Consider the following 15,809-nt stretch of genomic DNA (forward strand, 5'->3'; position numbering starts at 1 on the left):
ACACTCACACATCTACGGGCAATTTAAAGTCACCTATTGACCTGATCCCCAGTGCATGTCTTTGGACACTGAGCCACTGAGCGGAATCGAACCCAGGACCTTCTTGCTGTGAGGAGGAAGTGCTAACCACCACACCACCGTGCATGTAAATGACAATTCAGGCTTTTACTTTGCAAGGATTGCAAGCGACGCAAGCCTAGAAAAATGGTTTGACACACGCAAGGACGCAAGGAGGTGTGAAAAGCGACGCAAGTGACACGCAAGGGGGCTTGCGTCTGCGTCGCTCTGACGTTTTGGATTTAAAACGAAAAGCGAGAAAACGAGTGTTTTCGTTTTCTGTTTCTTACGGTAAAAGGGACTGTCAAAACGTACACGCGCGGATAAATTATATAAAGGATGAGGTTAGCCTGTGAGTTTTCGTGGCGCACTGCTAAAACCAGCCAACAGGTTGGTTTTTTGATGTTTTGACCCACCGGGTTCGAATCCAAGTTGTGCCGATCTTTCCTTTTAATATATATTTTTATATAAATGTTTTCAAACGTGGCTGTGATGTGGTGCTCACGTACACAACCGTAAACGCTGCAATGGATTTGTGATGCGTTTTGAAGATTTTCATCAATGTGTTTGTGAATGTGTGACGAATCAGGGAACTGAGGCGGGCAATCTGCTGCTGTGGAGTAAACACAAACACGCACGCGTAGGAAAACCAGTAGGTGTAACAACCAGTAGGGATGTAACTACGGGGAACAGCCGTCACCGGAGGGAAACTTCATCGGGAGGGCAGCAGACTTCTACTAAAGCCCTATGATTAACGGCCATCAGATAAAAAATTAACCACAGCTACGAGCGGATATCAAAAGGTTTGAAAGCGTTTTTTTCTTACTTTCACTTTCATAGCATGTACGTCGCTTTGGATAAAAGCGTCTGCTAAATGACCTGTAATGTAATGTACACAGTCAGCTCACTCTTATCACCCAGTTCAGGTTGTCAACCACATGAAAGCAGCACAGCAACGTAAAACGTATTGAATATATGTGGTAACAATCTATATTCAGTGTATAAAAGACAGAAAGGTGTTGCAAATGACGATTGAAGAGAGATTTTGCAGATTAGAAATTCTGCTTTTTTTGCCAAGTGATGCACTAGTTCTTTGGCGAAAAATATCAAATGCAATAAATACTCTTTAACAGGAAATCAGGAAACATTTATTGCCATAATATATCAGACATACAAGGAATTTGACTTGATGGTTGGTTCGTATTAGCAGACAGTACGACAATGGACGACAAGACAGAACAGTGCCCATTAGTTTGAAGACTTCCTTAAAATAAGCTGCATGTTTAATCTACACCTCCAGTAGGTTTAGGAACAACTGCCACACATTGTTGCTTTAAAAAGTAGTAGTCTTATCTTTCGAAGCCCTTTTAAATCGGAAATAAACATTTTAAAACAGTATTCGATGTGCATGACCACTGCAACAGTCCATCATGGAACAATTTCAATGTTTCATTAATTTGTTTTAGCTGCGACAACCTGAACATCTATTTTATGCAAATGTACTTTGATCAGGTCTTTTCACTCGGTGTGTAATAACAACTACATATGATTCCATCAAACATTTTAGCGCTGGAAAATGATTTTCATATTTATTTTCTTTTGTTCTCAGAGCAGCAGTCCCCGCTGATCCACAGTGTGAGTAGTTTCACACCACTCTTACAATAATACAAACATTAAGAGGTAGATTTAGTAAATTCTTCTTGGTTTTTTTCTAACTTTCACAGAAAGATAAATTCAAAATATATGTGTTCGATACTTTTATATATTATAAGAAAATATTTAACTGGTTAAACATGTTTTAAATCAAGATGCTCTTTGCAGCTTTTGGAGCCGTTTTTAAAAGATTTCCAACCAGGAAGTGAAAAGAAAGTCATGTCGTTGGGGGAGACGAAGGTAAACCACATTGATGTTACTTGATCCATGCAGAAACAATCCGTTTTTAGAAAGTGGCTAATGAGATAAATATGGCAAATATGGTCACTCCTATCAGTGCTGACGTGAAAATTTGCTTTGAATTCACCAGGTGGAAGCGATGGCGTCTCTTATTGAGCTGCTTTTGGAAACTGTGATGGATTTGACTTCCTCAGAGTTCAAGCGTTTTCAGCAGTTTCTCCTGAATGAAATTGACTTCGACAGACCTTCCTCAGACTTCCCGTGGAGGCTACTGAGCAGGAGAGACAAGCAGGACACCGTGTTTTTAATGGTGCTGAGCTACGGCCAACAGTCTTTGACGATGATTAAGGAGCATTTAAAGTATTTCGAGAGGACCGATCTGAAGAATAAATTGCCTCCAAGCAGCCCGGGACCCAAAAGTAGGATCCTTTTCAATACAGAGAAAATAAGGAGAATTTGGTGTAGAACATCGACTTAAAGGCTATGAATGTAAAATATTAGAAAAAATTGGAGATGGGGTCAAAAATGTTGACGTTCAGGTCTAATTGTGTGTACATTTTGACGAGGCAATACATTCTGATGATTAAGTTTATCTGTGAAGACCAGTAGCTCATAACTTTTGTCACATTCGTGTTTCAGAGAAAAGTTCCAAAGTAGAGCGACCTGCACTGATCCAGAAAGTGAGTAATGTCACATCCGCCCGACTCTACACAGCAAAGCTTTATTTATTTTATTTCAGAATGTACATTTACTTCCATTAATGAGGTGCAAGGAGACTCACCAATGCATTGATCATTTCAGGTAGCAACAATGGCGGCAGTGAAACAGGTGCTTTTGGAAACCGTCACTGGTTTTAGGAACAAGGAGCTCCAGAAATTCAAGGAGCTCCTGCAGTTGATTGTCTCCCAGAGGGAACACCAATGGATCTGGTTTGGACCGAGTGACGCTGCAGACACGGTGGACGAGATGATGCAGACTTATGGCCGACGCTCTCTGGATTTAACGAGAGAAGTCATGGAGAAAATGAACAGGAGCGATCTGATGCAGAAATTGTCAGCGTCCAGCTTAGGACTCACAGGTAGATCAGAGAAGATAGGAAAGCTGTCACATTACGTAATCAAAGGTCTCATAAATACATTATGGAATGATCATTTAAAAGTAGACCTCAACCTGAGTAGAGCTTGAAAACTGGAGCGGGATCAATAAATAGTTAATTGAATAATTCATTCAATCACAAACACAAGTCATCCAAAAAGTTCACAGAGTTTAGTCCGGGTTGCAAGTCTTTTTTAATGCTTCAAATTCAAATTTTCTCCTTTTAAATTCACTGAGCCTTATTATAGTCGATCCTATTCTCTATATAACATTTTATTATAATCCCCTGAGTCATTTAACTCTTTCTCTTCTCCTCAGAGGAACCTTCTGTGGAAAAACATCACGCTGCACTGTCAAAGCAAAGAGTGAGTCTGACATTAAACATCACAACGGTAAAAAATACACAATTATTAAAAATTGGATTGCTCTCACGTCGTTACGGTTAAGCTCTTTAGTTATCATTTCATCTAACGAAAGATATGATTAATGCTCTGCTGCTCTACTACTGAAGTGGAGATGAGATGAGAAAACCATTTAATGACTTGGTTGGTCGAAAGATGAGAGCATTCATCTTTTGATAAATACAATAAATAAATACACAATACTTTGCATTTGAAAGGGAACAATGCAATCAACTTAATTAAATCAGATATTTGTGTCTCATTGTCTTAAAATAAAAGCTCTCTGTTTTTCGTCTAAAACACTGACAAAATGCAATGAAACAAATCTTTAACCGTCCCAGTGAAAAAATGTTACATTTCCTTTCAACAACAATTTTTCAGTTGAAAATACAAACAGCAGCTGTGGAAATGAGTCTTCTACCAAAAGTCAAAGCGTTGAGTATCGAGGAGTTTGAGAAATTCAAGTGGCTGCTGCAGTTCACGTACTTCAAGAAGAGTCTCCCGAACATCTCATGGAGCACACTGGAATGGGCAGAAACTGCATATCAACTCGTAGTGCTGATGGAGCACAAGCCACAGTCTCTTGAGGTGACCGAGGAGGTTCTAATGGACATGAGGATCGTCCCAGAGGAGACGTTGCCAGAGACCAGCTGGGGACTCAAAGGTCAGAGACAAGAGACAGAAACTGATTCATTGCACCACCATTTGTTTCTTATGACTCTAATACACAGATTGTGAACTTGGGTTTAAACTTTATTCATTCAGGAATGAAAAGAATAGTATTTGATTTTCTTTAAAAGCAACATAATAATAATAATTTTCATGTTTTCTTTTTCTACAGAGTTGGGATGGAAAAGTTCTGAAGAAATTCCTATTTCCTCCCCTATACCGGTAGGACTTTTTTTTTAAGCAGAAACATCACATCTGCTGTAGAAATGACTGAAACATCTCATCATTCCCGCTTTCAGTGGCACAGGGAGAGTTGAAGAGAGTTGAGAAAGTACAGTTACGGATTGTAGTTTTAAGAATTTCCTGTTGTTCCTAAACATTTAATATTTGTTGATAAAAGCAATTATCCAGTCATGAAAAAGAAACAGTAGCTCCTAGTAGTGACACAAATCCTTAAGATGCCTCTCGCTACCTGAAGGCAGCGTCTTGAATAACGAGCGAGCAGCAAGCGGGCAGCTATTTAGTATTTAGTAACTCGAAACCAGATGACACTAAACATCATGCGTTGTTTCTTTAATAAAATCATCCTTGTGATGTTTGACTGTGTCTAACGTGACCTGAATATTTGTTTTGACATTGATGCATAGAAATGTAAAGCTACATCATCACGGTGGAGATAAAATGCCTTTTGACTTTTTTGAATCCATCAGAGCAAATCACGACGATACCGTACGACGAGATATAGAAATATAAAACAATGTTGGTCGGAGAAGGTTTTAAAGGAGATGGAATCATCACTGAGTTCATCTAATACCAGCTCAGGATTCAAAGGTAGAGGATTTTATTATTTGAATATGGGCAGTCCAGAGGACTTGTGTGTTTCTTCTGAACGTTATATTTTGTTTGTGTTGGCTCTGTCCATGTAAAAACTACCCGTATTAACATATTAGCCCGACTGGTATCAAAATCATTTCTACCGTATGAATTACTGCAGTGAATGAAGGATACTGGGAGTTGTTGGGTTGAGGGATCCTCCACCGTGACACATTTTGAGGTGATTTGAACCAATGTTATTGCCGTAAGCTAGATCACACCCAGAAATAACGAATAGAACTTCCTGTAGTCAAATCATTATTTCATTATTGTTGCAGATGATTTCATATATCAACATAATATATAGTTCATAATATGTAACATATTCTGAACTTATCATTCATGTCTTCAAAAGAGCCTTCAAGAAGTTGTGAAAGCATCAGCGTAAGTCCTAACATTATTTTATTTTTTAATATATGGAATCTAGCGAGAAGAAGGATCTTAGCTCCTTTTAAAAAAGGATTGTTCTCTGCAGGACTCTGGTGAATGGACTCAACTGGAACCTGAAGAGGACAGGAAAGGTACTGATGAGGCTCCAACTTACAGGTAAAAACATCACATCCTGAGGCACAGCCAACAGGAGGGAAACTTGGTTCTTGAAAGTTTTATGAAAGGAAAACTAAAACATGTCTCAGTGCTGTGACGCAATGTGAGAGTAATACTGACTATACTTTTTCAGCTCGCTTGTTTTCTTTTTCATGTTTAGCCTGCAGTCCGAAGCGGGAAGCTTTGAATGCAGCGTCTCTGGCTTGCGCTGGATCTGCAATGGAACGGTCAGCTTTAAGTACCAGTTTCTCTACATGGGGTCTCATGAAGTCCTCATGGAGAGGATCCGAAGCCTGCAATACATGCCTGCAGGTCCCCTGATGGACATCACAGTGATTGCTGGGAAGTTTGATGAAGTGTACCTGCGACACTGGATCTGCATCGGTAAGTGGACATGAAGACATATCAACACAACAATCATTTCTGCTCACTCATTTTGTTTGCTCTTGTTCTGTATAGAAAACAATCCTGAGATATTGGACAAGTTCGCAGTCCTGCACATAGAGGACTGTGGAGATGATGTGGAAAAAGTGTCCCAGGTCACATTGTCCCATGTCAAGCTGTCTGAGCCTGTTTTCTCTCTAAAAATGCTCCTGGTGAGATGGGGTTGTCGATTCGAAGTTGACTGTAACGTGTTGATATACAAGACCAACACGGACTTCCTCACGCTCCATGTGTACCTGATCCCACGTGATCTGGGTCTGCAGCAGGTTATTTAATATTTCACTGGAATTACCGATGATAATGAGATTGGGAATGACACCTCATATAACTTTGAGGAAATGCAGAAGATTTTGGCTGCTTTAACCTTGCAGTGTTTTCTTCTGTAGGAATTGGACAAGAGGATGTTGTCCTATGGATACAAACTCATCCGAAAGCCACACCCAGAGAAGTCCCTGAAAATGAAGGATTGTTTCATCTTAACCGCAGATTTGGAAAAAGCAGAGATTTCTCCTGAGGTATGTTTGCAGCTGCTTTTCAATTTTCTAAAAGCGTTGGATACCATAGTGACAGTGCATATTTTAAACACGGAACAAACATGTTTGTGACGTGCTGAAGTCTCATTTTCCTATATTTGTGGTAGCTCTCGAGAACCGTGACGTACAGACGTTTCCTTTCTCCAGCTGCTGGAGTGATGAAGTATCAAGACCTGTCCGACCTCAAGGGTTCCACCACCCTTGAGTTCTGTTATTTATACAGCAGATATTTCCTTCATATCTTGTCTCACTGTCTCTTTAATGGAAGTAAAAATAACCCCACAATCTTATTTATCTATACTTGTGTTTATTCTTGTTTTTTTAAGCTCAAAGTCCCTTTTTTTCTTCCCTTTGCAGACCTTGATGCTCCGGTACGAAAGCACAGACCCAAATTTCTTCGAAGTGTTCATTGACAATCCAGAAACAAACTTTAAGCTCAAGCTCTCAAAAGAAAATGAGAGTCAAGCAGTTTGGACCTGTGCAATTCGCAAAGGTCATCATAAAATATTTAATAAAGTACCACTTTTAGTTAATCTAATTATATATATATATATGTATATATATATATGGCAGTAAATACGCTGCATATATATATTTAATAAATCTTTGCATTTTCTTTTCAGATGTATACCAAAGCACTGGTAAGACATTGTATTATTAACAAGAGGATTATTACCAATACGTGCAATTTGGATTGCAGAACGCGTAAAATTGATCAAATTACTTTAAATTTAAATCTGTCCTTTGGAAAACAACTCAATCTGTAACTTTAGATGAAACCCAAACCAATGCAATGACAATCATTTTAGATCTGCAGATTGTGTATTTTTTGTTGTCCAAGGGCAGACTTTTCCTGTGTCACACTGCTTGACTCTACATTTATCAAGCTGACTTGCAGAATGTGTTTTAAAATCAGGAAGATGAAGTCGAGGACGATTTAAGTGCCGTAAAAATATTTGACTTTTCTTAGTGTTCTATTTCCACCCTGACAGGTGATCTCTTTATTTGCTGTGTATGAGAACACTGAAACACTCCATCACAAAACAATTTTAACGTTCCATGAATTTGTTTCAGCCGGAGCAGCTGGTGTGAACACCCCGGCGCGAGATGGCAGCGCAGGTAGCGGCACGTCTTCTTTGCTAATATAATTCATCAGCCACTGATCCGATTGTTAGAAAATCCAGAACGTCCCCAATGAACCTCATTTCTGTGTTGCTGCACGGTTGGATGTTTAGAACAGGTGCAACTTGTTCTCCAAACACAGCACATGCTGCAGAGCAATGAACACTTTTGGGAAATTGTATTCTGTCGTCATGGAGTCATTTCTTCTTCTCTCCCTAGAGAAACACTTTGTGGATAAACACAGAACTGCGCTGATCAACAGAGTGACCAACGTTGCGCCCATTTTGGATGACCTCATCGATGAAGAAGTCATCTCGAAGGGGCATTATGATGAAATCATGGCTCTCACTACTAGGAGGGATCGGATGAGGGAGCTCTGTGATCTCCTGGACGGTTCTGGACGTGCCGGCAAAGACCTCTTCTACAAAATCCTCGAGAAGAAGGAGAAATTTCTCATGAAAGATCTTCAGAAAAAGGAGTGAATGTTCATTACAAAAATAACAGTGGAAAGTGTGGGGGGTAATATTCAAACGACTGACCTCCTGTTAGATTAAAATTAGTGGACTTGTATGAGATGTGGTGCCTCTTCCACCTGATCAGCGATGCTCAAAATGAGATACGTTTTAATTCAAATTTGAGCATCCATTTGAATGTTTATCAGACAATCACGTGAGAAATGAACTAACTGATATTTTAATATAAATCAAAACACACTTGATCATGAAAGCAGGTTTAACCTCTGATTTCTATTCCCATGTACACTATTGAGTTCACTAAATTATTTTCATATGAACTAAAACATGTTCACCATGAAAACGGGTTTAACCTTTGACTTTTGGAGCCGTGTGTGTCTGTGTCCCTTCCAGAGTACGCAGAGGAGACGGTTTCATTTAACGGGACACTTCTGCTTCAGAAATCATTTTAAATCCTTTTAAAGTGTTATTTCCACTTTCAAGATCCTTCGTTTTAACCACTGACGCCCAGATGTTGTGTCAATACAAAATAATGTTCTCTTCCATTATGTTTTAAATTTTCTATTATAATTACTGACTCTTTGTGTCAGGGGTTGCGTGGGAGGCAGGACTCAAATGCAGAGTTTTTTAGAAAACAAAAAGACTTTAATAGTCAAAAGGCAGAAACAAAGCAAAAGGCCAACGGGCAAAAAGGCAGGCAGGAACTAGTGACATCCAGGACAAACAATAGGAAACATCCAGGACGATTGACAGACAATGACACGACAAGTGACAGGAGACACACACCGCAAAATAAATACACTAGGGAGGTGCAGGTGATTGGACACAGGTGGAAACAATCAGACAATCACAGACGATGACAGGACAAGGCAGGAAGTGAAGTTACCCAGGGAGACAAGAAGCAGAAAACTACAAAATAAGACAGGAAATAAAACCACACCGTGACACTATGTTGCGTTTTATTTTGTATATAATAAATACATTTTTGTATCTATTCCTCATTTTGTATCCACTCATTGTGTTTTCCCTCATTGCGGTCTTCCAATGTTTTGATAATATAAAGCAAAAAAGTGATGTACGAATAAACGTACGACCACGCTTCTTCCAGTCGCTTAATTAAATCCAAGATCCCCAGTTAAATCATGTTAGCTAAGATAGCTAATATTTGTTAAAACTGCATCAGTTGCTTTTGAAGTAACATCAGTCAATTAAAAGAAAAAGTAAAAATAACTGTCAAAACCAATACAATACTTGAATAGCTTAATTATATTGTATCAACAGCATAACAAAATACTAATATGTGCATGTTAGTATATATATAACTTAAATTGATTTAAGTTATTTATGATGGCTCTTATCTTAATGTTTGTGATGCTGGGCTTTATTTCACAATAGCACCAGCTTGACCAAACCACTGATACATATTAATTTACATTAATTTCACCTGCAGTTGTCAGAAGGAGAATTCAGAGCGAGAAAAAAAACGAGGTTCCCTTACAATTTCTCTAAAAAGGCTTTTGTTTGGAGACTAGTGTTAGTTAAAGCATTAGCTAAATGTAGTTTGAGCTAAATTCCACCACTCAGAGCACTTCCATGTCATCATTCACACACTGATGCAATAGGAGCGATGCTGGGGTTAAGTGTCTTGCCCAAGGACACTTCGGCATGCAGGTTAGTCGGGCCCGGGATGGAACCGCCAAGCCTCTGATAGGAGGACGACCGTGCTGGACACTCACCCGCAGTCAGCCGTAGCTGTGAAGCTCACTTAAATATCCTCCACTGGGATGTCAAATTATGAAAGTGGCCAATATTCTGGTTCATGGAAGGCAAACAGGAGGTTATTTTGTTTGTTTTTTGATACAAAATACATTCTCGAAGTTTAAGGTGTTTTTGAATTTCCATCAGAGGCTTCCTGGTGATTGAGGAGAAAGAGAGATTATAAAAAGAGAATTTGAAAATAAATTATTGAATATATTTTTATGATAACTCTCCAAAATCTGGCGAAAGCGCATTTCTTCCCATGAGTGTTGTAGTAACTAGGATTGTGCTCTTCACTTTATGACAGCGACCTTATGTGATGTTTCCCAACATTAATGACCATAACATAGCACATTTGAATAAAACCTGAATAAGCGCTGTAGTGTAACCAGGAAGGCTGTTGATTTACGGATTTTGGTTACATTGACATTATTATTATGTACAATAATTATCCAAAACAAAATTCCCAACAAACTCAAAAGGAAACCCATCAGCAGGTGTTCATGCCTCTCCTCTCGTTCACCTTCATTTAATGAATGTTAACATCGATGTGCACAGTAACATGTTATTTTAAATGTAATCAGGAGATGTCTGTTTCTAAACCCTATTCCATCATTATATTTAACTTATATCCATTTTTTTGTAAACTGCATTCACTGAAAAAGTCAAGAACACAAAAAGCAAAATCATAAGACTTTATAATCAATTTATATAAATTTCCAAATAGAAAACTTGAATGAACTCAATAGCGTACATGGGAATAGAAATCAGAGATTAAACCTGCTTTCATGATCTTGTTATTTTTGTAATGAACATTCAGGTGGAAGAGGCACCACATCTCATACAAGTCCACTAATTTTAATCTAACAGGAGGTCAGTCGTTTGAATATTACCCCCCACACTTTCTATTGTTATTTTTGTAATGAACATTCATTCCTTTTTCTGGAGATCTTTCATGAGAAAATTCTCATTTTTCTGGAGGCTTTTGAAGAAGACTTCTTTGGCGGCAGGTCCAGCACCATCCAGGGGAACATAGAGCTTCCTCATTTGAGGCCTACTGGTCGGGAGAGCCATGATTTCATCATAATGCCCCTTCGAGATGACTTCTTCATCGAGGAGGTCATCCAAAATGCGCGCAACATTGGTCACTCTGTCGATCAGCGCAGTTCTGTGTTTATCCACAAAGTGTTTCTCTGGGGAGAGAAGAAACAATGACTCCATGACGACAGAATACAATTTCCCAAAAGTGTCAAACTAACAACACGCTGCACTCGTCTGCTCCGTTCATTGCTCTGCAGCATGTGCTGTGTTTGGAGAACAAGTTGCACCTGTTCTAAACATCCAACCGTGCAGAAACACAGAAATGAGGTTCAATGGGGACGTTCTGGATTTTCTAACAATCGGCTCAGTGGCTGATTGAATTAAATTAGCAAAGAAGACGTGCCGCTACCTGCGCTGCCATCTCGCGCCGTGGTGTTCACACCAGCTGCTCCGGCTGAAACAAATTCATGGAACATTTCAATTGTTTTGTGATGGAGCGTTTTACTGTTCTCATACACACAGAAAATAAAGAGATCAACTGTCAAGGGTGGAAATAGAACACTAGTCAAATTTTTTTCTGGCACGTCCTCGACTTTTAAACACGTTCTGCGAGTCAGCTTCATAAATGTAGAGGCAAGCAGCATGCAACAGGAAAAGCAGTCCTGGTGGTGTAGATCCATCCATCCATCCATCGTCAAACCGCTTATCCTGCACACAGGGTCGCGGGGGGGCTGGAGTCCATCCCAGCCAACTTCGGGCGATAGACAGGGTCACCCTGGATTGGTCGCCAGCCAATCGCAGGGCCACACAGAGACAGACAACCATTCACACTCACATTCACACATCTACGGGCAATTTAAAGTCCCCAATTGACCTGCTCCCCAGTGCATGTCTTTGGACTGTGGGAGGAAGCCGGAGAACCCGGAGAGAACCCACGCAGACACGGGGAGAACATGCAGACTCCACACAGAAAGGCCACTGGGCGGAATCGAACCCAGGACCTTCTTGCTGTGAGGCGACAGTGCTAACCACCACGCCACCGTGCCGCCCGGTGGTGTAGATATTAATCCAAACTCCTTCTATCATCTATCATTAGTCTCTCCAAACAGAGCAGCAAGCCTGCTACATTCAAAATTAAATTAAAATTTGATAGTGAAAATAATTTACTGGCAGTTGTATTCTATCCTAATCTTCTACAATAAATATGATACTAAATGACTTGTAATACTGTAAATACTCTTACAACTTTTAACAAAAGACTCACAGTTACTGGACTGTCCACTGGTCTCTTCCACTGCAAATATAGAACAAAAAGGTTTGAGATAACGTTGACAGAAAAAGAACCATGGTGGATTTACAACTTGAACTACAGGATAAATGTAAACGTTCTGTTATTGGCTGTCTCAACAGGAACGGGGCTCCGTGGGGTTGGGCACAATTCCACTGAATCCAAAACTGCAACGTGCATGAACTGCTCGTTAAAACATTCCCGCTCAGCCAGTTTCTCCTCCGGTTCTTACCGGCACATGACATGTTTGAGGGGAGAAGAAATCCACACCTAAATGTGTATCTGTGACAACGTTTGTGCAAATTTCACTGTGGTTAAAATCCCTTCATTCCTTTGTAAAGTATAAGGATGCTGTTGTTCCAAGCACAGGTGTTTTTTAATAAATGTATTATAGCTGCATTCAACTTAGGGGAGGCTCTGGTTTTGTGCGCACGCCATGGTGGATTTACAACTTTACAATTCCTCCATGTCACACGCCTGTCGATACCAGACAGGCTGGGGTCAATGTTGCTCAAGTGCTTCTTAGACTCGAGATTCCCCCTTTAGTGCATCGAGATCGCGCATGACACACGCAAGACGTGCACAAGCAGTAAAATCCTATATTTCCCGCAGATATAATATTTTACAAACATTACTGGATACATTCCATGTTTCAAAACCAAAAATATTAACATTTGATGTCATTTAGTATTATCTTTTCTTCAGGGGCGCTCCAGATGGGTCGACGGGCCATTGCCTTCTATTGGCCAGCAGCAACAAGAGCAGAAACCCCTCTGAGGTTTGCTCGATAAAGGAGATGAAGTAGAACATCTCAGACTATAAAGAATTAATTTAATATTCTGCCGCAGAGAATAATAGTAATAGTAGGAATAATAGTAGTACTAGTTTTTCTGCCCGATCCACCGATGTGTGGCTTGCCCGGTAGTGGCGGAGCTCCAAAGTGAAAGTAAAGAAAATATATACATTTTTTTATAACATTTCAAACCCATTCCTGTGGAAAATTGTCGATGCTGCAAATGAGCACTTGGTTGATTAAAAGCTGTCATCTGTCAGCTTAATTGCCCGCAGGGGTTGAAGCATCTTAAAAGCCGAATAAAGACTCTGGGAACACCTGGAAACCACGAAGCCTCGGATACTCACTGAGTTGAGTTGCGTGTTCGCTACAGCCGATTTCTTCCAGCAGCTCTGCAGCCACCGAAGGAGCTTTGGCTTCGGTAAAAGTGGACATCAAGACATCGGCGATCACTAAGAAGCTTTTACCCTCCACCTTGTTGTAGGGAACCTTCGGCTGTCCAGGGCGATCCCTGAGCGCATGGCAGAACGCTTCAAAATCATCCTTTGGAAGGTTCGCCAACGCGTCTTTAATCGCCCTTTTGGTGGTTTTGGGGGGCATTTTTCACCGAAAGATCCCGAACTGCAGATCAGATGTTGTGATACAAGCGGAGGAAGACGAAAGGAGATCGCTTCTTCTTTTCCGCTCAGGGAACTGGTGGAGACGCGTTCATGTACTGCCGGAAATATCACGATCGTTGCAAATTGATTATGTAATAGTTATTTAATAACTATAATATACTGTAATGAAATCAATATCAACACATACAGAAAGTATTACTCTTGTTATTGTAACCATGTAATACAAAGAAGAAGAATTAAATGGTTAATTAAAGGCAGCAGCAAAAAAGAAAAAGTCTTTCACCCGTATTTAAAGGAGCTGAGGGCCTCAGAAGACCTGCAGGTTTCTGGGACTTTGTTCCAGATTTGTGGAGCAGAAAAACGGAATGCTGCTTCTGTTTTTAGTTTTAACTCTGGGAACAGTGTTTACGCACATATTCATGTTGTAAAATAAAACTCAGTTTTGGAAGATACATGAAAATGTAAAAAAGTGTAACGCTCAGGTGGACGGATTCAAAGGTTGGTCGGAGACGGACTTTCCTCTCTTATCTATCTTATTACGTATGTGGGTCTGTGCCTAGTTAATGTTTCTATGGCTAGGTTTGGGAGTGGTTCATCTAACGGAAAATGACAGTATTTCCGATAGCATTTGAACGCAGCACTTGTTTTCCTGTAGTCGTAGGCGGGAAATAATGTCACCCGAATCTTTGGATCATGGAGCAGCTCCATGGCCAGCGAAGACAAACCTGATGAACGTGGTACAAGCATTGGCACAGTTGTTTTTTGCTGTATTATTTGGTTTCAAGTCTTGTAAAGTCAATACTTGTAAAGTCAATACTGCAGGTTAGTGTATTAAGGGGCAGTAGCGGTTAGATTGGCCTTTCACCAAATCCTCTCTGTACAGATTCAAAAACCAAAGTAAGTTCAACTTTTAAGAATAAAATACTCAAAATGGTGCTTTACTTAAAATTATACTGGTGTTGAAATTTTTGTTCCTCTTCTTTAGAAAGGCGCCCATAAATCCTTCAAGATCTAGGTACAGGGTGTTATATATATCATGTCTGTATTTTATTTCAAAATAGATGGAAGCATTCTTTCATTCTTTATTCATTCTTCTTTGCACATGTCCCTTGTTTTTAGTCCTCTTCCAGAGACAATTGCAAACTTTCATTCTGCAGTGCAGACCAGTATCTCTGGTCTTTGCACAATGTTGTCAAGCTCCGTGTGTGCAGGACAAAACCCCTTTTTTTTTTAGTTGACTTGCTGTCAGGGCCAGTCTAATGGTGTCCAGTTTCTCTGACTGTAACACAAAAAAAAAAACATAAGAAAAAAAATGATTATGAGCACAGAGAGAGTTCAGGCACAGTGTTGATCATTAGGGTCAAAGCCAAAGTAGTCAAGCATTACGTCATTTCCAGGAAACTAAATCAAGCTGCTGTGAAGAACAGAACAGCCATGAGGTTTTAGACTACATATGTTATATATATATGCATATGGATATATACATATAAAAGTTACACTGTCGCAATGAGGCACTTGAGCACGAAGCGAGGTCGAAGGGCGCGGCCGCTGAGCTCACCAAGTTTGTTCGCCTGTTCGTGGCAGTTGATTTGTTTGAGGACCTCCACGGACACGCGCACGGCCCCGGTCTCCGTGAACGTGGAGACGAGGACGTCCACGACCTCCAAGCGGCTCTTCCCCTCCACCCTGTTGCGCCTCACCCGCGGCTCTTCCCCGCAGTCCAGAAGCTGGTCGACGAAGTCGTCGAAGTTTTTCCCCGGCAGGTCATCCAGCATGTCCGCTAAAGTCACCCTTATACTCCTGGCAGTCATTTTTAAACCTATCAAGTGCAAAGAGATGTTTTTTTTTAAATGTTGATATTTCCCCACCTCCCCCTCGAGGTTAAGATGCACCACGGGAAGGACGCGTTCAATGCCGCTGTTGGATAATCGAAAGTATGAGTACTCAGGTGTCAATTTGCTCTCGGTGCTTGCATGACACACGTCACTGAGAATAGGATGCAAAGTTTAAAGTGCAAATATATATAATATAAGTATTGAGGTCCTGTTCGCACTCTTATCATGCATGATAAGTATTACTCCGAATTATATACACTATATATGTAATATATATATATATATATATATAATACTATAATACTACACATTATGGTCTAACTCCTACGAGCAGCACATGAAGGCAGCCATAGATCCGGAAGAAGTTG

The 15,809-nt window shown here is 40.2% G+C and overlaps 3 protein-coding genes across 12 annotated transcripts; 1 reads left to right on the plus strand and 2 right to left on the minus strand.

Annotated features, from left to right (window-relative positions):
- Positions 1-5: 5 nt before the first annotated feature.
- On the plus strand, positions 6-9,107 carry LOC120811222 (NACHT, LRR and PYD domains-containing protein 1 homolog). Of its 10 annotated transcripts, none has more exons than XM_078094758.1 (19): positions 6-860; positions 1,667-1,692; positions 1,879-1,950; positions 2,081-2,369; positions 2,590-2,630; positions 2,752-3,028; positions 3,364-3,410; positions 3,828-4,110; positions 4,288-4,337; positions 4,826-4,946; positions 5,344-5,372; positions 5,464-5,534; positions 5,695-5,918; positions 5,994-6,244; positions 6,365-6,493; positions 6,869-7,004; positions 7,135-7,152; positions 7,586-7,630; positions 7,853-9,107. In XM_078094758.1, the coding sequence occupies exons 3-19, from the start codon at positions 1,930-1,932 to the stop codon at positions 8,113-8,115; spliced, it is 2,295 nt and encodes a 764-aa protein (XP_077950884.1). In that variant the 5' UTR covers positions 6-860; positions 1,667-1,692; positions 1,879-1,929; the 3' UTR covers positions 8,116-9,107. The 10 variants fall into 10 exon arrangements, 7 of the variants coding, with proteins under 7 accessions (XP_077950884.1, XP_077950889.1, XP_077950885.1 ...); XR_013453644.1 differs by having other exon boundaries at positions 647-860; positions 6,619-7,004; XM_078094759.1 differs by having other exon boundaries at positions 729-860; positions 1,667-1,737.
- A 1,438-nt stretch (positions 9,108-10,545) lies between these two features.
- On the minus strand, positions 10,546-13,720 carry pycard (PYD and CARD domain containing). The gene is made up of 4 exons (XM_078094771.1): positions 13,334-13,720; positions 12,170-12,199; positions 11,315-11,359; positions 10,546-11,057 (listed from the first exon to the last, which is right to left on the minus strand). The coding sequence occupies exons 1-4, from the start codon at positions 13,584-13,586 to the stop codon at positions 10,795-10,797; spliced, it is 591 nt and encodes a 196-aa protein (XP_077950897.1). The 5' UTR covers positions 13,587-13,720; the 3' UTR covers positions 10,546-10,794.
- A 13-nt stretch (positions 13,721-13,733) lies between these two features.
- Positions 13,734-15,539, minus strand: LOC144389533 (apoptosis-associated speck-like protein containing a CARD). Its single transcript, XM_078094773.1, has 2 exons — positions 15,165-15,539; positions 13,734-14,885 (listed from the first exon to the last, which is right to left on the minus strand). Exons 1-2 carry the CDS (start codon positions 15,415-15,417, stop codon positions 14,863-14,865), a joined length of 276 nt encoding a protein of 91 aa, XP_077950899.1. The 5' UTR covers positions 15,418-15,539; the 3' UTR covers positions 13,734-14,862.
- Between the last annotated feature and the right edge of the window lie 270 nt (positions 15,540-15,809).

Source organism: Gasterosteus aculeatus, chromosome 20 (assembly GCF_964276395.1).
Source record: "Gasterosteus aculeatus chromosome 20, fGasAcu3.hap1.1, whole genome shotgun sequence".
Taxonomy (NCBI): Eukaryota; Metazoa; Chordata; class Actinopteri; order Perciformes; family Gasterosteidae; genus Gasterosteus; species Gasterosteus aculeatus.

Coding starts and splice junctions, on each gene's coding strand:
- LOC120811222 (XM_078094757.1), top strand. CDS start 1,603: ATGATTCCATCAAACATTTTAGCGCTGGAAAATGATTTTCATATTTAT. Junction 3,029..3,363: donor GTCCAGCTTAGGACTCACAG/GTAGATCAGAGA, acceptor TCTTCTCCTCAG/AGGAACCTTCTGTGGAAAAA. Junction 6,494..6,868: donor AAGCAGAGATTTCTCCTGAG/GTATGTTTGCAG, acceptor TTCCCTTTGCAG/ACCTTGATGCTCCGGTACGA.
- pycard (XM_078094771.1), bottom strand. CDS start 13,586: ATGCCCCCCAAAACCACCAAAAGGGCGATTAAAGACGCGTTGGCGAAC. Junction 12,200..13,333: donor CGAACACGCAACTCAACTCA/GTGAGTATCCGA, acceptor CTATATTTGCAG/TGGAAGAGACCAGTGGACAG. Junction 11,058..11,314: donor GGCGCGAGATGGCAGCGCAG/GTAGCGGCACGT, acceptor TTCTCTCCCCAG/AGAAACACTTTGTGGATAAA.
- LOC144389533 (XM_078094773.1), bottom strand. CDS start 15,417: ATGACTGCCAGGAGTATAAGGGTGACTTTAGCGGACATGCTGGATGAC. Junction 14,886..15,164: donor CGAACAGGCGAACAAACTTG/GTGAGCTCAGCG, acceptor TTTGTGTTACAG/TCAGAGAAACTGGACACCAT.